Source organism: Vespula vulgaris, chromosome 5, assembly GCF_905475345.1.
Source record: "Vespula vulgaris chromosome 5, iyVesVulg1.1, whole genome shotgun sequence".
Classification (NCBI taxonomy): Eukaryota; Metazoa; Arthropoda; class Insecta; order Hymenoptera; family Vespidae; genus Vespula; species Vespula vulgaris.
This window is the reverse complement of record NC_066590.1, coordinates 6,972,367-6,998,791: the sequence shown is the minus strand read 5'-3', so window position 1 is coordinate 6,998,791 and position 26,425 is coordinate 6,972,367. Positions and strand designations below refer to the sequence as shown.

General features: G+C 37.4%; 1 protein-coding gene across 32 annotated transcripts in view; it reads right to left on the bottom strand.

Annotated features, from left to right (window-relative positions):
* The window catches only part of LOC127063756 (cell adhesion molecule Dscam2), a 162,374-nt gene that overhangs the window by 5,876 nt on the left and 130,073 nt on the right, over positions 1-26,425 (bottom strand). For 31 of the 32 annotated variants that reach the window (XM_050993902.1, XM_050993913.1, XM_050993893.1 and 28 more), the window contains 23 exons: positions 17,117-17,281; positions 7,600-7,746; positions 7,033-7,173; positions 6,554-6,744; positions 5,917-6,157; positions 5,405-5,710; positions 5,055-5,324; positions 4,763-4,908; positions 4,236-4,671; positions 3,872-4,165; positions 3,561-3,794; positions 3,338-3,493; positions 3,177-3,247; positions 2,863-3,106; positions 2,631-2,777; positions 2,389-2,550; positions 2,103-2,319; positions 1,768-2,036; positions 1,501-1,689; positions 1,235-1,420; positions 717-1,164; positions 419-642; positions 127-295 (listed from right to left, as the gene is read on the bottom strand). In XM_050993902.1, coding sequence (XP_050849859.1) covers positions 127-295; positions 419-642; positions 717-1,164; positions 1,235-1,420; positions 1,501-1,689; positions 1,768-2,036; positions 2,103-2,319; positions 2,389-2,550; positions 2,631-2,777; positions 2,863-3,106; positions 3,177-3,247; positions 3,338-3,493; positions 3,561-3,794; positions 3,872-4,165; positions 4,236-4,671; positions 4,763-4,908; positions 5,055-5,324; positions 5,405-5,710; positions 5,917-6,157; positions 6,554-6,744; positions 7,033-7,173; positions 7,600-7,746; positions 17,117-17,281 — 5,053 coding nt within the window. Of the gene's footprint in view, positions 1-126; positions 296-418; positions 643-716; positions 1,165-1,234; positions 1,421-1,500; positions 1,690-1,767; positions 2,037-2,102; positions 2,320-2,388; positions 2,551-2,630; positions 2,778-2,862; positions 3,107-3,176; positions 3,248-3,337; positions 3,494-3,560; positions 3,795-3,871; positions 4,166-4,235; positions 4,672-4,762; positions 4,909-5,054; positions 5,325-5,404; positions 5,711-5,916; positions 6,158-6,553; positions 6,745-7,032; positions 7,174-7,599; positions 7,747-17,116; positions 17,282-26,425 lie in introns of those variants that run through there. The other variant, XR_007781469.1, reaches the window with a different exon arrangement.

Genomic DNA, 26,425 nt, shown 5'->3' with positions numbered 1-26,425 from the left:
AAGACGAAGATGAAGATGAAGAAGAGGAAGAAGAAGAAGAGAAAGAAGAAGAAGAAGAAGAAGAAGAGAAAGAAGAAGAAGAAGAGGAGGAAGAGGAGAAGAAGGAGAAGATGTGAGATTGATTACCTTTCGAAATCTACGCTGGATCTTTCATAATCGATAGTATTGATGTCCTCGTTCTCGAGGTGACCAAACGTTTTAAATTGCATCGTATAATCTAACGTTGCCGTGGTCACAGAACGATTTTCTCTCCCTGGTACACTGAACGTTGCGTATGGACTGATTTCATACATTTCTATGAATAAAATATTGCATGTTATCTTATAAAAAAAATCATTTCGTTTAAGTAAAGGAATAGAAGCATATTGAGAAAAGTTTGATTAGGGTTTGGAGTATCATTTAGTCAATGAGATCGTACCTGATCCATGATCGTTCGATTTGTGATTTTCTTGTTTAACTGGCGAACTCGTGTATACTTGATGATTACGTCTGTTGTCTCGTTCTGCCGTAGACTTTAGTTGTACCGTAGACATACAGCTCGATAAATGGTGATGTTGTTGGTGTTGTTGTTGTTGCACCAGACCAAGTCCAGTTTGTTGTTGTTGTTGTTGACCAGGTAGAATCTCCCCCAGATAATTGGACCTAAAGAAACATAGAATGGATTTATTATGTAATTGTTCTTCCTGCGAAAGACAGATGGTGTCATTAGTATTCACCTGCCGCTACGTTTGAGCATGATATATCCTAGGATGATAGCTGATATGATGAGGATGATAGCACAGACTAAGGGTACGACGACGTAGAGTACTTTGTGGTTTGGTATACTCTTCTTTACATCGTCTTCCATGATCAGATCGTTCGGTGGTCCAATACTTACTCCACTTAACGTAGTCGTCGCAAATTCCATTTGAGTTTGCGTAGATCCGGCATCGTTATGTGCAGTTAAACGCAAGCTATACCACGAGGCAGTTTTTAAATCTCTTATTACGAGATTTTCGGTAGCCCTACTAGCTACTAGGATCCATACTTCGGTGTTAATACGTCTACGATATTCAACGGTGTAGTATTGAATCGGACATCCTCCGGTTGGCCAGGATAATAAGTTCAGTTTTACGGAAGTTCCATTCGCTGAGATGATGTCTCGTTCTTTTGGTAGCAAGGGAGCTAAAAGGATGTTAAGTGATGAAGAATACATAAAAATTTGTTGTACTTCTTACGAGATATAATTTTGTACCAGTTCCTTTAGTTGTTGCACTTATCAATGAACTCGGATCTCCAGTGCCAACACGATTATGAGCAGTTAAATGAGCCAGATACGATGATCCACATTTCAAGCCGGTTAGTATGAACTCGGTTTGTTCCGGAGACAATGCGATTTCTTCCCAACCACCTTGATCTCTCTTGTAACTTAACACGTATCCTGAATGACGCATACACGTTTCATTTGATTCCTTTTATTTGATATCTTTGAAGTGTTTTATATAGTTTTTTAAACGATACCTTGAATAGTAGCACCACCATTGTCAGGATGATTCCATCGAAGTCTTATGCTATTTGTTGTCGTGTACTGAAGTTCCAAGGTTGGTGATCTCGGTGGCATTACCACTACCAATGTGTAAGTTATAGAATCTTCACCAAATTGATTATTAGCAGAGCAAGAGTAATTTCCAGCCACAGATTGTTCCAGTGCTAAAATTCGAGATGATTAATATCGGTTTTTACGATTTATTGATATTAAATTCGTCAATTAGCATTCTAATAACAAACCACATATATGGAGATGACCATCCGGCGTATATTCGTAATGCCTGCCGGTTGACACTTGACCATTTCTATAGGTCCAAATTGGACGTGGTGTAGGATTGCCAACGACCAAACAAGACAACGTGATGGATGATTTGACAGCCCTTCTTAAGAGTTGTGAAAACGAAGCTACTCTTGCAGGTGCTCTGGTATTCGTAGTTTGCGTTACTATAGTAGTTGCTTCCCCTTCTCCAAGGCCAGTCGTTGCGGATACCCAGAATTCGTATAGCTGTCTAAAATGTATCAAACGTTATACGAAAGATTATGTGTTTGAATATTGAATTATTTAAATTTTGCACCTTTCGACTAGACCACGTAATTCCATGGTGAGAGTATCGGTTGGCGATGACGGAGGTTCATGCATAGTGTGAGTATTGTGATTACTGGAACCAGCTTCTCTGCTGTAAACTGTATACTTGGATACATTGCCGTTAGGTTGTAAAGGTGGTAACCATGATACCAATATACTTTCCGCAGTTAATGCTAAAGCTTTGATGCCTGCTGGAGGTCCAGGAACTGTTGATCAGAAAACACGTTAATTTCATGTAGGATATTCTCGTTAAAATATATATCGATATGATTTACCATCTTCTTCTGTCATACAATAAATTGGTTGACTCAACACACCATCGCCAGCTCCCGTGTATGCCAGTACTCTGATAGAGTAGTTCGTATATTTATACAAGGTATGCAAATAAGTTTCTACGCTTGATGTTCGTTTTACTTCACCCACCGTTGAGATATCCACTGAAGAAATAACGTAATTGATGATTTAGTTTCTTCATAGTTTACCTTTTAAATATTGTAATTTCTTTTAGATCACTCACTGTTGTCAGTAGGCACTGGTCTGTAATAAACTTTATATCCTTGAATAATTCCGCCATGTTGATGAGGAGGTGGTGCGTTCCAAGATACTTTAACGGATTGAGAAGACAGTGCAACGCATGTGACTTGCGTAGGAGGTGTTTCCGGCACTACGTTAGGTTCGATCAATTTTAGCTTAGATCTTTTGATCCGTTATACTTCTATTTTTATTAAAATTTAATTCGGATACTTTACCTCCTTCCTGAGTGGTTCCAACTATAGGCGCGCTACTCGGGCCACTAGCTATGCTATTGAAAGCCCTGATTGATATGTCATACTTGGTAAATTTTCTCAGACCAGTGAGCTGTACTTTCGTGGTTGCCCAGCCATTCACCGTAAGGCTTTTGCTTTGATTTACACCCGATGTCGAGGATGAATGTTCCGACCAAGTTACTATGTAACCCAAAAGGTCTCCATTACATGATTCCTTAGGAGGTGGCTAGAAAGATATCCTAAGATTAGAATATTTCACTTAAACGTTTTAGAAAGATTTCATGTTGAATACTTACTTGCCAGCTAACTACAAGCTCTCCCGGTCCTGCGGATTGTACTTTGATATTTTGTGGAGGTTCAGTAGGTGCTGTTTTAAAGATAGATAATATATAATTTTAGAGAATAAATTATTGTCATTTGACAAATAATCGATATTTTGGTGTAGTGGTCCACATACCTTCTTCTTGAGTCTTAGCTACCACAGGTTCAGTAGGAGCACTAGCATCGATAGAATTTATCGCGAATACTCGAAAAGTATAGGTGACTGCGGGATGAAGACCACCGACCAAGGCTACCTCTTGATCATCGCTCGTTGTTTCAAACGGTGACAGGCCTATCGAGGGAATATTAATACAATAAACCGTATAGAAATAGACTGTGATAAGACAGACAGATGATACCATTTTGCGTTGGATGTATAGCATTGCTTGCAATGTTAAGATTTCCTGTCGAATAGGTAACATTGTGAGTTTTCGCAGGATTCCAATCGTCGTTTATACCATGACTAAGAGATCGATATTGAATGACGTAATTTCTAATTGGACTATTCCCATCGAAAGCCTTTTTCCATAACAATCTTATAGATCGTGATCCAATTTCTATGACTTCAAGAGAAGCAGGTGGATCGGGTCTCTCTGTTCAATAGACATAAATGGATTTTCATTTTCTTGACTCATAATAAGAATAATTCGATTTAAAGAAAGAGTACTACCTTGTACAGCTAGATATATAAGATGCTCGCTTCTACCATATGCATTGTTAGCCGTACATCTGTAGACACCAGAATCTTGTCGATCGCTACTACTGATAGATAGTTGAGACTTCAAACCATTGTCAGTTTTTATTTGACTGATACTAAGCCTGTGACTATTCGTATCCAATCGATCGCTATTATGCATCCATTGTACTTCTATCGGATTGTCGCCGATTACCGTGCAATCTAAAGTGACAGATTCGCCTCGACGAATCGTCACGTTTTTACTTTGAAATTCGAATCTCGCGGGTTCTGTAAAAATTTCGAAGATAAAGAAATATGTTTAAATAGAAATTTGTCTAAAAAAGAAATATTTACTGACCATGTACAGAAACATAAATCACTTTGCTTAATCCAGAGCCAATACCGTTGTTGGCTCGACAAAGATAATGACCTTCATCTTGCGGTCCCGCAGACGCTGTCCATAAAGATCCATTAGGTAATATAGTTAGTCTGCCATTGAGACCATCAACTAGGGGTTGATAATCGTTGGAAGTTCTGCCTCTGGCGCGAAGCCATGAGATGAGAGGTGGTGGAAAGCCTTTGGCCTCGCAATGAACGTTCAACTGGTTGCCAAGAAGAGTTGCTACATCCTGTGGCTCGAAGATCCACTGCGGTGGCACTTTGACTAATAATTCGGCAGTATGATTGACCTTGGCTGCGTTGTTCGTTGCTACGCAAGTATACTTGCCGCTGTGTCGAGACGAAAGTTCCTTGAAGACTAATAGACTGAAGAACTCGGCACCTCTCTCTTCGATCTGAACGAACAGAAAACGTTTTTAATCATTTTCATTTTTGGTATTTATGAGTTCCGGGATATTTTACAGAATATAAAATCTGTTTACTTACTCGAAGAGAAGAAGGCAAAGGCTCGCCATCTTTCAACCAAGAGAAATAAATAGGAAGATCGCCGGATATGACGCTACAAGTGACTTGAGCACGGCTACCTTCTTGCAAGTTCGAAGGAAAGTTGAAGGGACTCATAACGGGTGGACCTACGAAGAAAAGAATTCAATGAAGTTGCTCGTGTTGAATTTTTTACTTTTAGATTAGTTTTCGATTAGAACGGATGAATGTTCGATCATGTCGTTTCAATCGATTATACGAAAGATCTTAGAAATATTTTATCATTAGAACTTACTGCTCACGGTGAGTCGGATATCCCTACTGGCTGTCTCTCCCGATCGAGCTCGTACTTTGCAAGTATAAATTCCAGCATCGTTAGGATCAACGTGACCGATAGTTAAATGACCACCGCTGTCCACGCGATGTCTTATGTCCAATGGTAGTTCTACGCCACCACGCGACCACTCAACCGTCGTGATTGGGTATCCGGAATAAGGACAAGTTATAGTCATGTCCACACCAGCTATAGCACGTACAGGACCGATCGATCGGATATAGGGTGGTCCTAAATTTAGCGAGTTCATACGATCGTTCAATAACCGTGTCATTCTTTTATACGACCAAAAGAATGTCTAGTTTAGTTACCATAGATATTTAGTCTAGCTTCGTGTTCCACTTTTGCCAATGTGTTGGAAGCTACGCAAGCATAAAGTCCACCGTCTTCCGTTCCAGCGGACGATATGTTTAGATGACTGATAACATCTCCGGATTGATCGACATATTGTCCTATAGCGTATCTATGTCCAGCTGCAATTTCGCTTAATGGTTCACCATCGAGTAGCCACGTGAAGGACGGCGGTGGCGAACCGGTTGCCGAACATCGTAAAGACACAGGTGGTCCTGGCCTTAGTGCTTGCTCGATGAAAGTGTATTGTAATTCTGGAAGCGTATCTGGAAACGAAAATGTCTTCATAGATTAAGGTACCTTTGTCAGTCTTAGACCAGAACGTTGAGACGTAAAATTCGGTCCGAGTTACTTTGTGGGTCTCTGAGATGGTGCCAGTTAGGTTGACAATCGTACATACATAGATACATACATACATACATTCATACACACACACACACACATACACACATATATACACATACATACATACCTCCTAGTTTCAATTCCGCGGTTGCCTGCGCGTTTTCCTTGTCGCTCCTCACCAAACATTGATACATCCCTTTATCTCTACGACCAACGGATCCTATCACGAGCACCATGGGAGCCAACAATCTGATTCTCGTGTCCTGCGCGGTCAATACCAATACACCATCATGCAACCACTCGACGCTCTCAACCGGATAACCCTCGACCGTGCAGTTCATCGTTGCAGTTTCACCGGAATTGACGACCTACGAGAGATGAGACGAGACGAAACGAAATGAGGAGTAAAAGAAAACGATTCAATTTCTTTTTGGAAAATTTCAACTGGTACTTGTGGGAATACACGGGAGTTAACTATTCTCTATGGTAAACGTTTTTGATGCCTCTCACGTTTAGCGATTTCGTTTGCTCAATCAGAAAAGAAGAGGTAGGAAGTTGATTCAGCGAGCTCGTTTTCCTTTCGGATTTAATCGACGCTATAAAATCGTATGGCGTTTGGCTTGATGCCTTAATCGAGTGTTGAACAGAGAAAAGGATTTGACAATTTTCGGGATTACTTTTGTAAGAGAAGTTAAATGAATTGTGAAAATGTATGTCGTTATTACTAAATCGTTAAAAATCTTTGCTGTGAGAAAAAAGTTTACCTGGAGACGAGGCTGAATTCTAGCGTTCAACTTCGACGTGACCGACAAATGCGTTTCCGCTCGTTGTTCACCTAGTTGGTTACTCGCTCGGCAAATGTACCTTCCGGCATCCTGAGCGTCCACACGACGAATTTGCATCAGGTCACCCCAAAGTTGAATTCTACCGAACGACTCCACTGGTATTGCTTGCCCTGCAATAACAATCGAGACTGAAATATCTATAAGAAGATAAATGAGTAATCACGATAAAATCAATGAATTCATGAAAATTCGAGTTAGCTTATTAATCATAAATCGTATCAATCATTAATAATATATATTTATTACATTAACTTTTATATACGAAAATTATTATATAACGTATTAAAGTATTCATTACATTTTGCATAGATTTCAATTAGATAGTATAATAGAGGAAAGGACAAGGTGTTAATTTAGCGTAGCCTTAATTCGTTAAACAATTTCCTAATCAAACCAACCGTTAACATCGCGATACCAGGTAAATTGCGGCGGTGGGCTTCCTTGGGCAGAACAGGTCAGATGCACGTCCGATCCGCTTTCCGCAGAGATAGCAATTTGCGATCTTTGCATCAGCCTAGGTGCTATAGATGTTGTGGGTTCTGAAAAGATATCGTTACGTCATTAATTTGAAAAAAAAGAAAAAAGGAAAAAGTAGAAGTAATCGGATCTTCGTCGTAATTAAAAGCAACGCTTATCTCTACTTCCTTCCATTCGCGAATGGACGGAAAAATAAGGGAAAATAAAAAATAAGAAAAAAGAAAAAGAAAAAAAAATTAATCAATTAAAAAGAGACGAGAAACACCTTAATGAGAATATCTTGCAAAAGCGATAAGAATAAAGTTTAATAGTAAAAATTTTGTAGTATATTGCAACACGTACACATACATATACGTGTGTATATTTATATATTTACTTACATGTCTTTTTTATTTTTCTTATTTACCTATATGGTTACTGAACGATTTTAATGAGTCGAGACTCATAGCTATAAATGAAAGCGAATTAGCTTCGAGTGAGATACCAACCAGTGACCGTCAAAGTGGCGGATTCGCTTCTTCTCCGTTCACCGGTCAAAGCGTGAAGGGTCAGACAGGAGTAAGTGACTCTGCCGTCCTCTGGTCTGACTGCCCTTATGTGAAGATCGCCTTGCGACGTTACCACGAATCTTCCGCCTGAAACATCATCGAAATAGATCGATCATGTAACATATATATATATATGTATATATATTAACTACTGTACGAGTCAAAAATATAAAGTTTAATAGTTGATAAATTTTCAACGAAGTAAGATACTCGATATTCATAAATTGAATGAATAAGACAATAACATTGTATTGGAAATAAATATCGGAAAATATATATATATATATTTTTTATTTCTTTCTATCCTCGCTATCGAGGATCTAAAAGGTTATGCAAAATTGTCCGGGCATCTGTCGATGAAATCCCGTCAAATCATGGCTCGAACGTGTACCGTCAGGCGTGAAATTTTCAATTTAGCTCAGCCATCGGACAGCAGCAGCAACGGGGCTAGTAGCTGGGTGCTCGATTCACCCTCTCTCTCTCTCTCTCTCTCTTTCTCTCTCATTCTCTCTCCCTTTCCTGATCGTCTCTGACCAGTCAGAGAATTGATCTCGAGAAAATTCTTTCTCATCACGCAATAGCCACATGAAGGTCGACAACTCTTTCTCTTTCTCTCTTAAAAACGCACACATGGAGTGAATACGAACATAGGGCATTCCTAAAAAGTAGTTTCTTAGGTTCTAGCACGTACAGGAGCAAGTAGAAACGTTTGTCGTCGTCCTTCTAAATTGTTCGCAAACATCGTCCATCGTGGAAGCGACTCGTCGTCCCTCGTGGCAATTTTGATCCGATGAAGGATCATCGTCCCAAGTTGATACGATAGGAGATAGGAGCTATATTATTCGTCGACTCATAGTATCATTCCCTTCTACTTTAACCTCTTCGAATCGACGAAAAATAAATCCGTCTTGAACTATCTTGAGAATTTCTTATCAAAGAATTTATAAAATATTTTGTTAGTTTGCTTTTTTCTTCATTCTCTTTCTCTCTCTTTTTTCTCGTTTTCTCTCTCTCTCTCTCTCTCTCTCTCGTGTTTCTTCGAGAAAATATTTAAAAGCGTTTATCCTGAAGAGAGAAACACGTTCCTGTATTTACGGACTCCTATCTACGAGGATTCGCAGAGTTCTTTGGAATTCGTAAAATGTCAACGACATTGGTTTCCGCGCACGAGTTGGAGTATCCTTGTGTTATATGAAAGTACGGGGAATGTCTCTACAACGAGGAAGGGAAGAAAGAAGAAGGAAGATGCGATGTAACTGAAGAAATAGAAAAAGAAAAGAGAGAGAGAGAGAGATAAAGAGAAGATCAGAGAGTTGCGTTGGATAGAGAGTAGAAACTACCCCTCCTTCTTCGACTCACCCCAAGACCCAACCAGCACAAGCTAGTGGTAGGAAAGAAGCAATTTAATATCGCCTTCGCGGACGGAATAAAAATACGGAGATAAATAGCCCGTATTCTCGTAACTTGGTCCGTCTTGTTGCGGTACGGCGGCGAATCGTGAGGAGGTATACTGTGGGGAAGGGTGCTGGTAGAAGGTAGGTAACTTGGAACGAGTATAGGGGTGGATGTGAGAGAGGGTGAACGACGTGTATGTTCGGATCTTTATCTTTATCTCTATCTTTCTTTTTTTTTCTTTTTTCTCTCTTCTTTTTTCGAAGACATGTACGTACATACGTATGTATGTATATATGTACGTACGTAGGTACGACGTTTGTTCTCGAAAATGCTAGAGAATCCACACTTTATCGACTTTTCTCCTGAACTTCTTCCTTTCCATCTTTTCTTTCGCGTTTCGATCCTACACCGAACACCACACGATCAAATTCCTTTTCTTCCCTCGAGCAAGAAAACTTCTTCTTCTTTTTCTTTTTCTTTTTCTTTCTTCTCGTATATTGAGAAAACATTGTAATACATCAAATAATATTTAGAACTTTCCATGAAATAATTTATATTAATACTGATATGATAGTACGCGTGTATAAATATAGCGCACATCATTTCGAACGTAATCTCGTTAAGAGAATTTCTTACGTTTTTGATTACAATTTGTCAAGGAACATAAAGGAAATAACTACTTATCGGATAAAAAATCATCTCTTTTGTTTTATTCATTTCTAATAAAAATCGTAGTAGATAGTCAACGTGTCAAAATAGGATTTGTTTTAATTTGATGAAAAAAAAAGAGAAAAGAGAGAGATAGAGAGAGAGAGAGAGAGAAAAAAAGAAAAAAACGTTCGTACGTAATTTTTATTTTCGCACGAAACGTTCGATTTTCATCGAGTATCCTTGTTAAGCGAACGCAGAAACCGAAGGATAAGTATATCGACGAGTGTCACAGCGTCATGTGTCGTCAACGTCATCGTCGAATGCGTGGTAACACGAGTCGTGAGATACGATACGCATCAGTCCGCTCTAGATCTTCTCTATTGTGCTATCCTCTCGCTTTCCTGATGCATTCAGCTGCTTATAACAGGTAACGCGTTACATCAGAAGCATCCGCGTAAACTTTATAGCAGCGTTTGTTAAAGCTGATTCACGTGGCTTCTACGTGGATTTCCATCGACGTAAATTTTCGATTTAATACATGTAACGGTGACTGCAAGTTTGCGATAAAGTTTAAGGAAACGTGTTTGTCGAGATATGCTTCTCATGTATTTCTTTCTTTTATACTTTTTGTCACGTTATATGGAATAAATCTTTTCTAGAAAACGTTGATAGAAAGATAGAAGTAAGGAAATAACAAGATTCAGATATGTGCACTTGTATGTGCACCACATGTGTGCGTGTGTGTGTGACTTTATTAAAATGAAAATTTTAAAATGAAAAACTTGATTACAGTACTTATTAAAATAATATTTTATTAACCTGATAAAATCGTACTTTTTATTCAACAATCAAGAATATATTATACAATATAATATAATAAAACATACATACACGTATATATATCTATTCTATGAATCGCATATATATTATGAATCATAAAGCAAATCTAAAGTATTATATCTAACAATAAATTATTTATATTAAAAACAATTCATTGTTATTTATAATACACACAAGTTAAAATCTACAAATTTTTCCCTTCTTTCATTCTCACGAGACTTTCATCCTTTTCGATAGTAGTACATATACATACACACACACATATGCATCCGTGTACATTTCCATCGAAAGTAAACTCTATTGGATTTTAAAGATATCATTTTCGAAAAGACTGCGTTAGGAAGAGCTACAACAACAACAACAACACAACAACAAGAATCTCATGTAAGATGTTGTCCTAGAAGAAACCCCATATATATATATATATATATATATATATATATATATATATATACATTGTCTTCGAAAGGAGTAGAAAGGATTCTAGAGGGAAGCTTGATAAGGGATCGACGGAACTTTAGCTTTGACGAAAGACAATGCTTTCCTTTACCCTCTCTCTTATTCTCTCTCTCTCTCTCTCTCTCTATCTCTCATATTCTCGTTGGAATCTCTCTGGACCAAGAGTATGCTGGACGATAACAGCGAGTATACGTCGTCGAGCAAGCCTCGTAGTAGGGTAAGCAGCTGTCTTGCATGCTACATGCGTGTGTATTCTCCCTCTTTCTTGCACTCTCCCTCTTCTCCTACCTCTCTCTCTCTCTCTCTCTCTCTCTCTCTCTCTCTATGCACCTAGTTACGAAACAAACGTATCACGCCCCGACACACGAGGTGATTCTCCCTGTGATAGCCCTTCTACCCACATATATATAATATATATATATGTATGTATGTTGTATACACACATATACATTATATATACATACATATGTATATCTATATATGTACATGTTACGTGTAACCAAGCGACATAAATATGTATGGGACATGAATGGTTGAGCGCGCACAGGACGATCCAAATCGGACGGCGTCACGTGTGCATGCATGCGTCGTACATATATACGTACGTGCGTGCATGGTTACGTACGCGCGCGCGTTTGCGTACATTTCTATGTGTATACGTCTGCATCACGTTATACCCGAGCTATCTGTCGTAAAGCACCACTTTACCTCATCCTCGTTCTCTCTAAGTCACCCTTTTCGTATTCTATCTTCTATCTTCTATCTTCATATACATGTATATATATATATAGAATTGTATACATACGTATGTATATATTATACAAACACACGTTTTGTCTCGTCGCTTCGGTAAATCGACTTAAAGGTTTCTTCACTTTATTTACATTTTTCCTTTGTTCCGTTTATTTTGATATGTTAGTAAAGAAGATGACCTCTATGTGTATACTTACGTACGTATATGAGATACTTTACTCGAAACATTCAGTTCCCTTTTCGACGTCGCAACGTTCATTTCGATGGAGCTCTTCCGAAGAGAAAGAAAGGTGAGAATTCGTATAGAGAGAAATAGAGAGAAAGGGAGAGAGAGAGAGAGAGAGAGGGAGAAAGAGAGTGTTTCTCATGCATTAGCCAACGCGCTAGATTTATCCTCTTAGTACTATAGTCGACGATTCGTATTCTCTCTCGTTTTGTAAGACTCTCTCTTTGTCTTTCTCTTTCTTATTTAGAAAATGTACCGGACAATGTTGACATCTCATTGTGAACCGGATGCTACGTCGTTGCAGAGTAAGAGAGTTCTTCCTTCTCTTTCTCTCTTTCTCTCTCTCTCTTTTCATTGCTATTACGAGTATATATTATGCCAGTTTCGTTTGTGAATGTATAAGTGTTCATGCTCGAGCGCACACGTGTCAACGCCAAGGCGATGGAAATTCTGTGTTAGCGGAGTAGGTTCATTCTCGGACGACTAAAAGTCCGCTTTAATAAGCGCGAGTAATTTACCCGTAAGCCAGCCTGTTACACGATTAAACCTGGCTCTCACGTGTAAGGATCTTAAAATGTGTATGTATATGTACCATGTATATAGCCATGATACACGTGAGTATACCTTTAACAGTATATATTTTTTAGTGGTCCCTCGTAATTGGCTATTCGGTTTCGTACTAATTGTTGAAATTAGCTGGTCGAATGAAATGTCTATAATACCTAATTATATAACTATGTATATGTACTTATATAAGCTTGGATTATACGTGCATACCTATTTGGTATACAATAGGTATGTGTATTTACGTAAAATCTAAATAACATTCAATCGGTTGTTTCATCGATCGAATAATTAGTTTAATTATTAATTATGAAGTATGTTTTATCTTTTTAAATATTTCATTAAAACATTTTTAATTTTCGGTTTAATAATAAGGTATAGTTCGTAAGGGATGGAAGTAGAAAACGATGATACAAGATATCCAATTACGATGAAAGAATTTATTCGAAGAGGAAAAAGATGGGAGGAGGACTCTTCCAGAAAGGGAAGATGAGACCGAACCAAAGAGAAAGAGAGAGAGAGAGAAGAGAAAGAAAGAGAGAGAGAAAGAAAGAAAAAGAACCGAGTATTCGATAAATTCCATTGAAACTTTCATGAGGTCGTCGTGGATTGATAAATGGGAGTTACTTGGCAGTTACCGCGTTATCTTTCTACAATCATGATCTCATCCCTGACACGTTAATATGTTCTGTTGAGAGAAAGAGAAATAGCGAAAGAGAGAACGAGAGAGAGAGAGAGAGAGAGAGAGAGAGAGAGAGAGAGAGAGAGAGAGAGAGAGAAAATGTGTATATGTGTATGTGTGTTTGTGTGTACGTTGCCTCTTGGCAAAAGAATTCTCGACGGGAAAACACATCCATCTTCCTTCTCATTAAATTGTTACTCTCACAAAGCAAAATCGAGTTAACTGTGCCCACGTACGATAATTTGTGGCGAACCAGCGTGAAGTGGTACACTTTGTTTTTGAAAACGTTCGCACATATCACACTAGCGGGTGCACGGACATCTTCGGGTTCACAAACTTTCAACATTTGATCGAGATCTTTTGTTCGAGTTTCCGATTCTTCTTTATGGTCAAACGTTCATTCGAAAAGTTTCAATTTTTTCTCGTGTTTTTCTTTTTCTTTCTCTTTCTCTTCTTTTTCTTTCGTAAATATAAAGTTTGGTGTCATTATATCTTCTTATGTTTTAGATGGGGTATTAATATCTTTAGATATCTTCCGGAGAGTTTAGTTTGATAAGAAAACGCAGAGAAAAAAAATATTGTTAGTATTATTATCATTATTACTATTATCATTATCATTATTATTATTATTTTTTTTTTATTTATACATATGATATAACATCGTACACATTCGTTTAAAATATTTTCTTTGCATTTTTAATACTTCTTTTTAAAGGGGAAATAAATCGCAATCTATGTAAATATGAAATGTAATCTATTTTATTTTCTCATCGTTGTTTGTTTCAGATGAAGTAACGGAAGAACGAAGAAAAGCTAGAGAAAACTTATAATCGTTAGACAAGACGGTCTCTCTTTATTTATTTACTTTTCTTTTTCATCATCTTGGAAAAAGTATAAGCAGAACTAAGGTTTCGAAGAAGTCGACGAGCATTTGACTCTCCGAATTTATACATCTTTCCTTCTCCTTTCATTTTAGTATTTCTAGGGCATCAAGTTATATAGAAAAAAAAAAAAAGAAAAAAACTTCTCGTCTCTTTCCATATTTGTTTCTTACGAGACATATGTATACGTATGTATTTCGTAATATGCGTCAACTTATCTGGATTTCCATATTTTCTTGTGTTTGTACTTGCCATTTTCGATATTAAAACGCTTGGATAAGCGACTCACTCATGTTTTCATCGAACGAGAAGATTTTCTGAGATTAGTTTCTCTATAAGATTCCTTACTCTTTTTCGTCCTCTCTTTTTTCTTTCCTTTTATATCAACGATATTCTTTTTCTTAATACTAACGAGTGAAATTTTTAATCACCGATTCATCAGTAATCATAGAAATCGATTTTACCGATCTCCAATGTAGAATTTAAAGATAGAGAAAGATATTTTTAACTGTTCTCCACTTATCTTTCGTTGACTTGAAGTAAAAGAGAAAAGAGAGGATATCTTTGTATCGAAGTTAGGTCGTGTTCGTTCTCGTGAGATGACGAGGAAACGAGCCGTAGTAAGTGGACAAAGAAAGAAAAATAGAAAAAGAGAGAGAGAAAGAGAGAGAGTGACAAAGATAGAAGAAGAAGAAGAAGGAGAAAGAGTCACACGTATGAATACACGTGTACAGACGTACACAGATGTATGTATATATATATATGTAGAGAGAGAGAGAGAGAGAGAGAGAGAGAGAAAGAGAGAAAAAGAAAAAGCGTTACACTTCGTATTCGCAGTTGTTAGAGACCATGAAAGAGTTCGCGATGACGGTTCGTGAGTGCTTCGCTTACTAAAAAAGCGGAACAGGGTCGAGCACCTATTTCCGGGGGGTGGTTATGATTAAAAGTATAAAGCCATTTCTGTGTGGAGCAACACCGTTACCAATCAGTGCTAGGAATGGTTACGGTATTGAAAAAGAAAAAGAAAGAGAGAGAGAGAGAGAGAGAGAGAGAGAGAGAGAGAGAGAGAGAGAGTAAGAGAAAGAGAAAGAGAAAGAGAGAAGTGATATAAAGACGAGGAAAGAGAAATACATGGATTAAAATAGAAACACGAGATGAGTCGACCTTTAGCCATCGATACAAGAAATTCAGATCTTTCAATCGTAATATCAACTACGACTTTATGCACACGCAGATTTTTGTACCAACCAACGTCATCGAAACTCGTGTTCCATTTTTTTTATTTTGCGTAAGATCGGAATATTTCGTTTTTCGTTGGTATTTTATAAACGGAGAAAATCGATGGTGAAACTTGCTTATAAAAATAATCGTTAGTTTATGGAATTGTGGATTATTTATTATTATTATTATTGTTATTGTTATTGTTATATATTTTTTAAATACCATCCTTCGAGTCACGTGTTTTATAATATATCATCAAACGCATTGATATTATTTGCTATATACGTATTTAAAATATCTAGATCGCGACGTCAATATTTACGCGTTAGTCTCGAACCCATTCGAATCGCGTTGAAATTTATTTTTAGTCTTTTACCTTTTTTTTCCAGCCATTTCCAATAACGCTTTCCACTTTGGTGGTATATATAGCGAAAGAAAACGGCTTCCCTAGGACGTTTTCCTTCCTTCGATTCGATATATGTCGGAAATTCTCTCTGAGTTTTACTCATTTTCTCTCTCTTTCTCTCTTTCTCTCTTTCAGTAGCAGTCGAATAGAACGACGTTACATTCGCGGTATGTCGCTCGCAGCTTTATCCCCTTTCGCCTTTGCTACATCCCTTCTTCTTCCTCTTTTTCTTTTTCTCTTTCTTTTTCTTTTCTTAGCGTCAATCTCTTTTCCGGTATTCGACTTTCACGAATGTGTCGCGTTCCCATGAACGAGATCGAACACTGTCGATGTAGTAACAGACGGATGAGAAGCCTTTTATTTCTCGGAAGTTTTAAGCGTCCTCCTTTACTTTTTTAGATCTACGAATGTTGACTTTTATCACTAGTAGTTATAGACAAGGAAACACAATCAAAATCATATATCCTTGTATTATCGTCGGATATAGAAGTTTTGTGATATAATTGTTTCCCGTAGAAAATCAAGATCGCGTGTTTGAAAGATTGATTTCATAAAAGAAAGAAGAAACAAAAATAGGACGAGTATTTTACGTTAACTCGAATATTATTTATCGCTTTGCTGACGTACAACAAGCGTCGTATTTTTACAGCGTCGTTTTCATATTATTTCTTGTTTTTATTATTTCCTATTTTTCTTTCCCTCTTTTGGCATTCGAACCCTATTTATATCAAACTGCTGACAGAAAAAAAAAATTCTTTATTCCTTCAACCCGCTTAACCCAAGACGACATTCAACGAGGCAAGAAACAGTAAGGGGTTGTGCTGCAGCTCCGAGGGTGGCATCTCGATAAGCCACAAGAAGGAATCTAATTGTCGAGCTCGCTTCGACTCGATTGCATTCAGACAGCATGTCGTGTCTCGTCGTTGCATCGGCATCATCAATATTACGTTTCGAGCGAATGTTCGTGACTTGTTTGCAATTATTATTACGTCTTTCTTTCTCTCTCTCTCTCTCTGTATATATATTTTATATATATATTTAATATACATATATAATATGTCAACAAAAAATGACTGAGTTTATATAATGAAGTCACCCGAATCATTTATTGCTTATCAATGAATAAATATGTGTGTTAAAAATTCTTTTACATTTTTCATAAATTTAAAACGACATGTAACGAGGATCTTTTTATTTATTTTATTTGTTCATTATTTCCGAATATAAAAAATAATCTTGTTCTTTTTCTTTTTGTCTCTCTCTTTTTTCTATTTAATACAATTTTGACTTTCAAAGGAATTTTAGTATTCTCATCAAACAGTAACGAACCGTTTGAACCGAAAAATCTGAATACTAGTAGACAAAACATAGAAACTTACCGGTGTCCGTGCTTCCGGGCAAAAGTATAGCGTCGTCTCGAAACCACGAAGTGACGGTAAGATGTTCTTTGATGTCTTCTCGTGCCGTACAAGATAGCACCGCGTTGCAACCCTCCACTACTGGCGATCTGTTTACTCTTACGTCATATCCGGACACCGTGAGGACTGGAAAAGAAAGGAAAAGAAAAATAAATACAGGAAATTGTAATAAAATTATATATTACGTTAAATTATTGATATAAATTTTATAACCTGAGAGATAGAACAAACTTATTAAAATATTTCAATAGATATTTCGAGGAAAACAAAATCGAATTTAAACAAATTCTTGTGATAAAAAATTATATTATTCGAATAAGTAGAAGTAAAGTATTCTTTAATAGATTCGAACGTGCGAGAATTTTCGTTGGATTTATATTTTGATCATTGTTATATTAAAAAACGTATCATTGCATATACAAAAGAAAAAGAAACAGATAAAGCAAAATTTCTTTATAAAAATTAACATCCAAATGTACTCTCTATAAATTATTTATAGATTGGATTATTTATATTTAAATGAATTCCTATCAGTTTGTATATTAATCGATGATTAAAAGTGTCATTTCCTTTTTCTTTTCCTTTTTTTTTTTTGCGTCGGTTTTATTATAATTTCTTTTTTCAAGCATCATATTGTTTTTGAAGCATCATATTGTTTTGAACAGGATTATCATTCGTCTAGGCATTTGCACCGAGAGATAAGCTTTGCTTTTCCAGTTTCAAAAGCGCTCTCACCTACGTTGTCGTTATTACGGACGTGAGAACGCACGACATAGCGTTGTTTGTCGGCCAACTGTATTATTCTCTCTCTCTCTCTCTTTCTCTCTCTCTCTCTCTCAGTCTCTCTCTCATATATAATATTCTCCACTCGTTGTTTGTCAACTCGTGGCATAGAACGCGTTTATGTGATGATAAACACGCTCGTTAACTTTTCAGTCGGGGCGCTTTCTTAAATTAAGCTTCGTGGATCATCGTTGAGGACGTTGAAGAGAGTTGTAACGTTAAAGGAGGAGGAGGAGGAGGAGGAAGAGGAGGAGAAGGGAGAGAGAGAGAGAGAGAGGGAAAATGGAGCTGAGAGGGGATGAAAAGAGGAATGGAGTGAGAAAGATATGGTGAGGAAATGGGGATGAAAACGAGACGACTTTCTCGCTCGAGGATTTACGCTCGTCGTCGTAAAAAAGGAAACTAAAGCAAACGAGAGCGGACACGAAGGTAGAAACGTGGTCGATTTTTTTGAAAGGGTGGATAGGGCTTATAGGACTAACGGAGTATAATGGATCTCTCTTTAAAGATTTAGCGACATTACGGAAAAATGTATTATTTTCAATCTGAAGTCGGATGAAGTCTAAATTAGATTTCTATTAAGGCGTCTTATTAAATATTTCGTTGTTATCGACAAAGATAAGAGGTTCATTTGCGAAAAGAAAACTTTTTCACGTCGGTGAATTAAAATTTCATTCTGATGTTCATTCGTTAGTAGACATTTTATTCGTAAGCGATCGCTCATTTAGGAAATATTCCTGTAGTCTATCAAATCTCGTTATTAGAGAAAAAGAAAAGGATTGTATAATGCGAGGTGGAGAGTGGTATTATAGGATCGAGATAAAGATATTTCCATTCTTTTCCTTTTTATTTTTTGTTAACTTTAATCGACTCAAAGGAAGACGAACGATAGACGATAAAGGAAAACAGTTTCAAAGGGTGAGAGAGAAATCTATATATAGTTATATATACATAAAGAAAGAAAGAGAGAAAGGGGGAGAGAGAGAGAGAGAGAGAAAAGGAAAGTCTTTATTGGCTAAGTGAGAGTATTCAGAAAGTAGGTGGTTGATGGTTTGCGGGGACGATGCACCACCGCACGAGAGAGAGACTGAATAAGGAAAAGTGGTAGGGATAAAAGGTTTAAATAGTCGGACAAGAGAAACTACTCTCTGCGATTCTACGGGAACGTTTTATGAAGCCAGTGAAATTTCTCGTGTACAAACAGCCGCTCATAAACGTAGCGATTTCATGATACTTTCCTTCGAATTTCTTTCTTTTTTTCTCTCTTTTACCTTTTGCTTTTATATATCGTCATATTGAACGTACATTACTTGAATTTAACTCAAGAAAAAAATGAGAGAGAGAGAGAGAGAGAGAGAGAGAGAGAGAGAGAGAGAAAGAAATAAATTGTATAAATTTGCAGTTTGATAAGCTTTCGTTTTCTTTTCCTTTTTATTTATTTCTTTTTCCTTTCATTTTTTTCTTTTAATAAAAATATATTCGTAAGAAAAGATTCATTCAAAAGGAAAGACTCGTAGACGGATATGGAGTCCCAGTACGATGTCACGTGTAATCTCGTCGGCTTCGGCGCAAGTCGGCCATGCCAGCAGATTCTCTGGGGATAAAGGTATGGCCGGTTGAATTTAATCAACCGTCGGATGGCAGAGCGAGAGATGGATTTCCTGATAAGCTGAACGACTGGATGGAGACTTACTTGTGTGAGAACGGTACAGAGAAAGATAGAGAAGTGTAGAAAGACCAGTAGCACAGTAGGTATAGTATTCTAGTAAGTGGTAGTAAGGGGTCGAAAAGAAAATATAGGGAGAACCCACCGAGTGGCTAACGTAGAAAAGTATATGCGAGATATAGTTCTCTTTCCTAGAGACTAGCGTCTACCTTTTTCTATAGACTTTATTTCGAGTTTTGCCGAGGGAAATTGACCTCGTAATTCTAAAATGTTACCTCTACTATCTTTTTCACGAGAACGACAAGACAGTAAAAGGGAAAGAAAGAAAGAAAGAGAGAGATAGATAGAGAGAGAATGACAATTTAATTTAAACGAGAAAAGGTAAGGCATCGAATGTACGTATAGAAAAAGTTTTATTAAGATAAATATATCGAATCGTTGGTCTTTTAAGTAGCAAATAAAAGAAATAAAATATAAAGAAACTTGGAAAAGAAGGTACTTCGTGTAGGACACGAAAAAAAACACTTTTTCTTTTTTATTTTTCTTCGCTACATTTCTCCTTCTCTCTCTCTCTCTCTCTCTCTCTCTCTCTCTCTCTGGTTCTTTCTCGTTTTCTCGACGAGTCGAGTGCAGATTGTAACGATTCGCATAGAATTCCTTCGTCGTTCGGTTTTTTTTTCGAGCGTCGAAAATTGGGAGCTTTTCGAGAAACGTTGGGACGACATTGGGTAACCGTAGGAGTTCTCTCTCTCTCTCTCTCTCTCTCTTCTTTTCACGATACAGAGCAGGTAGTGGAAATACGTAAGCGAGGATAAAATTGCGAGTAAGGAGAAAATAGGACGAGAGGAAGAAGAAGAAGAAGAAGAAGACGAAGACGAAAACGATGACACGACGACGGGAAGCTGTTCGTCGAGAAAAGTAGGAGGACGTTGTGGAAGAAACAGGAAGGGGAAGAGATGAGGAGGGATGTGAGAAGAGAGCTACGTGGATGAAACGAAATGTGCAAATGAAGCCAATATGCGCAAGATATCCAGCGAGGCGGCAACGATATTTCTGCGAATTCGTAGAAATCGCTGGAATTAACTTTACCCTCCTATGTCGTCCTATCCAAGAAGACTACCTTCTCATTTTTCTTTTTCTTACTTCTTTGCACTTTCGTTCGATATACACCCTCGTCGTCCTTTTCCTTCTCCTTCCTCTTCCTGTTCTTCCCCTCTTTCCTTCCTTCCTCCCCTTCTCTAACTCTACCTTCCTCATCTTCTACTTCTTTTCCTCTCTATCTCGTCTATTTTCGGATAAATCGTCGTTCTCGATTCCTCCGGGGTAAAGCCAATATAAAGTGTATAAAAGGAACCCGGTGAAAAATCATTTTGCTCGGGCGAGAAACGGTAAAGTCGTTTCGCTGTTTCGGAGATTAGAAATTCGTGGAGGGATAACTTGCCGGGTCCCTCCGGGATATATAACGTTTTCGCAACGTCGAGATCGTGAGAATTTATAGATCGAGAACGTTGGAATTTTGATCCTTTCTTGGTAGAACTTTCCAAGTGAATTCGCAAAATCTATCTCAGTATCTATGCACCGTACATTTGTACGTATGAGTGTCTCTCTTTCTTTCTCTTTTTGTATGTACGTGTGCGTGCGCGAGCGTGAATTTATCGCGAACAATCGAGCTATTCAAACGAAACGTTTCAAAGATTGTTATTACTCGTCTTCGATCTATCGCGAACGTATTCCTTTGTTTAGTTTATTACGACGTATGTATTTTTAACGATTTCGGTCGCATTTATAATTTCTAAAATATTATCTGACGACTGCTGATCGTTAGGATTGATCGATAAAAAAGAAGTAAAGTAAGTTTTTAATACGACTTGAAAGATATGAACTTGGTTTTTGTTCTGGTATAGTTATACGAGCCAGCGTAAATTTAATAAAGCGAGCGTGCGGATAAATTGAACGCGTTGAATATTCATCGGAAGCCATTTTTCGATCGCTTTCGAGGTATTAAGTATGTATGGGAATACGTTTCTCGGTTTCGGCCGATAATAATTAATAAAAAAAAGTATCGTCATACCAATGTGGAAAAACGATTTCACATGGAGAGAGGCAGAAAGAGAGAGAGAGAAAGAGAGTAATAGAGAGAGAAAGAGAGACAGAGAGAAATAGGAGAGGCAGAATGAAGAATAAAAGAGGAGGAGGAGATACTCGATATCATTTCTTCCTTCTTTTGTGCAGGGAGCACAGTGTCGACTCTCATATATTATTCTCGTGCCATCTTGGGTCATCTTTGACATGATAGCGTCGCAAAGATAAAACGAAAAACAAGAAAAATGAGGATCTCACGGAAAAGAGCAGCATCTTCATCTCCTAAGAAAACGATCGACGATCTTTCAACGCGCCAGCTCGTAACTCTCCTCGTTGTTACTTGTAAGCGCACGTACCAATCTTCCATTTTATATCGGACGTTATGATATACGTGTCGCATGTGAGAAAGCATTTTGTTCGAATTTTGGAACGTTTTCTATACAGGACGTAACATTCAAATCGATTGATACGACTAATGTTGGAATTCGAAAGTTCATTCATTCGGTTATCCATATATATATATGTACATTTTTATAACGTAAAAAGAAACATCGTATGCGACTTATGATTAAAATTATTGATTTCGATAAGAAATTAATTGAAAATTTTCAAATGATGTTTAATCAATTTTCTTAATTCCTCAAGTATCACGAAAGTTATTATTATTTGATAGAAAAGAATTATTAAACATTTCTTTTCTTTCTTTCTTTTTTTTTTTTTTTTTTTAATGAAGTATGAATCACAACGTCGACTACCTATTGAAATTTAGATTATTATCGTTTTTATCGCAAAGATTACACGATGGAACGTTTTTCTTTTCAATTTTTTTTCTCCGTCGTATCGTCGACGAAACTACGCTTGAAAGTGCGAGTCGACCTTCGAGAAAGAGAGAAAAAGAGAGAGAGAGAGAAAGAAAGAGAGCAAGTTGACAATAACTTACTCCCTCTAACCCCCTTTTTCCCCCTATCCTCGAAGCTACCAACATCCCGCTCTCTTTGAAGGATAAATCCTTTTGGCCGCTAGTATATATACACGAGGGACCGGCCGATGTCATTTCAGATAAGTTTTTCTACCGGCTTGAAAGCCGGCTCGTTTGAAAATCGTTTCGCCGGGAAGCCGCTCGTTCTTTCCATTCACGCGTGTTCCGTGCATCAAGAACTAAGAAGTGAAATAGTGCTTCAGAAGGGCTCGTAGACAGAAAAAAAGAGGTGGACAGATAGAAAAAGAGTAAGAGAGAGAGAGAGAGAGAGAGAGAGAGAGAAGTGGTTTGAAACGTACATTCGAGTCGGCCAGTTTGTATGTCCAATTAAGTATACGTTTGCTTATGGTTATCATCATACGCAAATACGATAATAAACCAAGTCCCATTTCTGTCGCGTTCCAACGGAAAAAAGAAAGATAGAGATAGATAAATAGATAGATAGAGAGAGTGAGAGAGAGAAAGAGAGAGAGAGAGAGAGAGAGAGGAAAGAGGTAATTAGGGAAAAGAAAAAGAAGGGAGCATATGGCAAGCTATGTGTTGTTCCTATGAGTGAACCTCTTGGAGAGAGTTTCATTCACGTGCATTAAAGAACATGCTTGAAAAGGGGTGAAAAAAGGATGGAATTTGGTGTTTACATTTCTTTGAAAATAAGATCGTTCTTCTAATTACGAGCAAACTTGAGACAAAGTTCATATCCTAGTAAATAATAAAGCGTCGACGATGAATCAAGAGTTTATTCAATTTAAATTTGAATAAAAAATACGATGCTTTGTATGATCGATTTCTATTTTTGTCATTGTCAATGTAACATTTTATTTGCATCTTTTAATTGATAATAACGAAAGAGAGAGAGAGAGAGAGAGAGAGAGAGAGAGAGAGAGAGAGAGAGAGAGAGGGAATGAGAGAGAGTGAAAGAGAGATTAGACAAAGTGAAAGTACATCGAGTCAGAGACTATATGTTTTTTCTTCCTCTCAGTAATTAAGTAGAGCTTTTAGGTATAACGTGTATTTTCCGGAATTGCACGAATGTCATTTCCATGTTTAAGTGTTGATGTTAAAAGGATGTCTGAGTCAGAGAGAAAAAGTGAGAGAGAGAGAGAGAGAGAGAGAGAGAGAGAGAGAGAGAGAGAGAGAGAGAGAGAGAGAGAGATAGAGAGAGAAGAGGAAAACTGAGAAGGAAAGTAGCAAAAGGAACGAATCCAACTGGCGAATGAAGAAAAAAGAGAGAGAAATCAAAAAGAAGAGGAAAGAAGAGAGAGAGAGAGAGAGAGAGAGGAATGAAGGGATAAGGTTAGAGGAGGGATGAAATCTTGCTGAATGCCGGGTCACTCGTTTAAATAATTAAACGCGTAATTACCGCAGGCAGGAACACATTTTAATGAACGGTTCGTTCCCTTTTGCTCTCGAGCGAGCAGCTTTGGTCGCCTTGCAGTTTTTAACCCTCGCGGTACCACCACCACCACTATCACCACCACCACCACCATCATCACCATCGACGTAGCAGCAGCAGTAGTAATAGTAGTAGTAATAGTAGTAGTAACATCAACATCACGTCAGCACTAACGTGGACACGAGTAGAAACCGTTTGGAGTAGGCGAAGCACATGAACGCGTTGAGTTCTTGACTCCGAGAGACTTGAGAAAACTACCGTTCCTTACCCCTACGATTCGCTCTACCCCTTTTCGAGACTTTCGGAAAGGTAAGTCGAGAAACTTTGTTAGTTGCGAGACGTTTCTCTTTCTTTTTTTCTCTCTCTGTTCCCTAGTCTTCTCTGTCTTTTTATATGAGCTCGTTGGAGGTTCGGAAGATTCAAAAAAGTTGTTCTTTTTAAGGCTTCCTTTAGAACTCTCTTTCGGTATGTTGTTATAAAAATTGAATATATGTTTGTAATAATATGTTAATGATCGATAAGTTATTTCTTTTAATATTAGAATCAATTATATTTTATGTTTCGAGATTGTATTAGATTTATTCTTTTTTATTTTACGAACGTTGTACGTGTGTTTATATCATTGGTTTCTTGTTGGAAAATTATTTAGCTTTATATTTCTCTCTCTACACACACACACACACACACACACACACACACACACACACATATATACATGTGTGTGTGTGTATGAGTTTTCTGGAAGAAAGAAAAATAAAAATGATGAGATAACCTCACGACTTTCAGTGTCTCGAGACTTTAGATAACAAGGTGCTCGCGCTCTTCCTGACATATTCGTAAAGAAATGGAACGAAAGAAACTTTACGACTTGTGCTAGCTCGTTCCTATCGAAATGAGGATATTTCGAGAGAGAGAAAGAAAAAGAAAAAGAGAGAACGAATGAAATATTATTATCCTGGCAAAGTTAGAAACAAAGAATCGTTTAACGAGATAGATAATTAGCGAGAATTACGAATCTCATATGATAGTATTAAACAAAAAAAAAAAAGGAAAAAAAACAACAAACGGCCGAGAAATGTATTCGATCGAGTTGGGAATCCAGAGGGAAAAAAGGAAACTATTGTTTTAATGCTTCTCGTTTCATTTGGTTTCGTTTAATCAATGGAAAGAAACAACAACAAAATAGATACGTAATAAAAGAAAAAGAGTAAAACTAAAAAGAAAACTCATGGAAAAAAGCATAGGTCCGATCGGAAAAGTTTCGAAGCTCGTTGTTTCGAAGCTTCGTTATAAAAGGATCAAGTTACGAAAGAGAAAAGGAAAATGAAAAAAAAAAAAAATAAGGGATCAAAAGGAAAAGAAATTAAAGATCGAACGTTTTGATCGAAAAAAGTTCTCCATGTATTTCTTTTCTTTTCATTTTATTACATAATATGATATTTTTTTAAAAGTATATGGATACGCGCGCGTTACTATACACAAATACACATACGCATACGTATAAAATACATACATCTTCATTTCGATGACACTTAGTTAGTATTAGGCTCTATTGCATACGCATAATGATCGATGATGGGACTCAATCTCGCGAAAAAAGTTCGGATCATCGTGGATCAGCCATTTTGATAACATCGATCATTCTCCCTCTCTCATTTTAACAATCTAAGTATGTGTCGTAAAGTTCTTCCTTGAGAAGTAAAGTTGGTGTAGAGTTAGAGAGTTAGAGAAAGAGAGAGAGAGAGAGAGAGAGAGAGAGAGAGAGAGAGAGAGAGAGAGAGAGAAGGATGATAGTGGTATTGGTGAATACTAGTAGGGGTAAAGAATTCATCGACTGCTGGGTACTTTCCTCCAACCTTCAGACCAACTCGAACCCGAAAAGCAAAGCTTTAGGATAGGCTGTCTGCCTATCTATCTATCTATCTATCTATCTATCTATCTATCTATCTATCTATCTATCTATCGATTGCCCACACTTTTCAAGCTTTGGAAACTTTTCGGGAAAGCGAACTCGACGAACCCGTTCGTGGACTTACGAAAAGGAAGACGAAGCTGGCTGGCTCCAACGAGTTTCCTCGTGGGAGAACTTCGCCCCTTAAGTTTTTCTCAGGCAAACATTAGGTTCTACGTGTTCGGTAGCGTGTCGCGACCGAGTTTAGACTCTCGAAGAATATAAAGAAAAAAAAGGAGGGAGAGAAAGAAAGAGAGAAATAAAGAGGTAGATAGAGGGAGCGAGAGAGAAGGAAAGAGAGATAGATAGATGGAGGATAAGAAAAAGAAAAGGAAGCGGTTGAGTTCGCAATATATATTTCTTCCAAAAGATTCTTCGTTTCTGCGTTTGTTTCTGTTGGTAAAAAGAAATGTGAA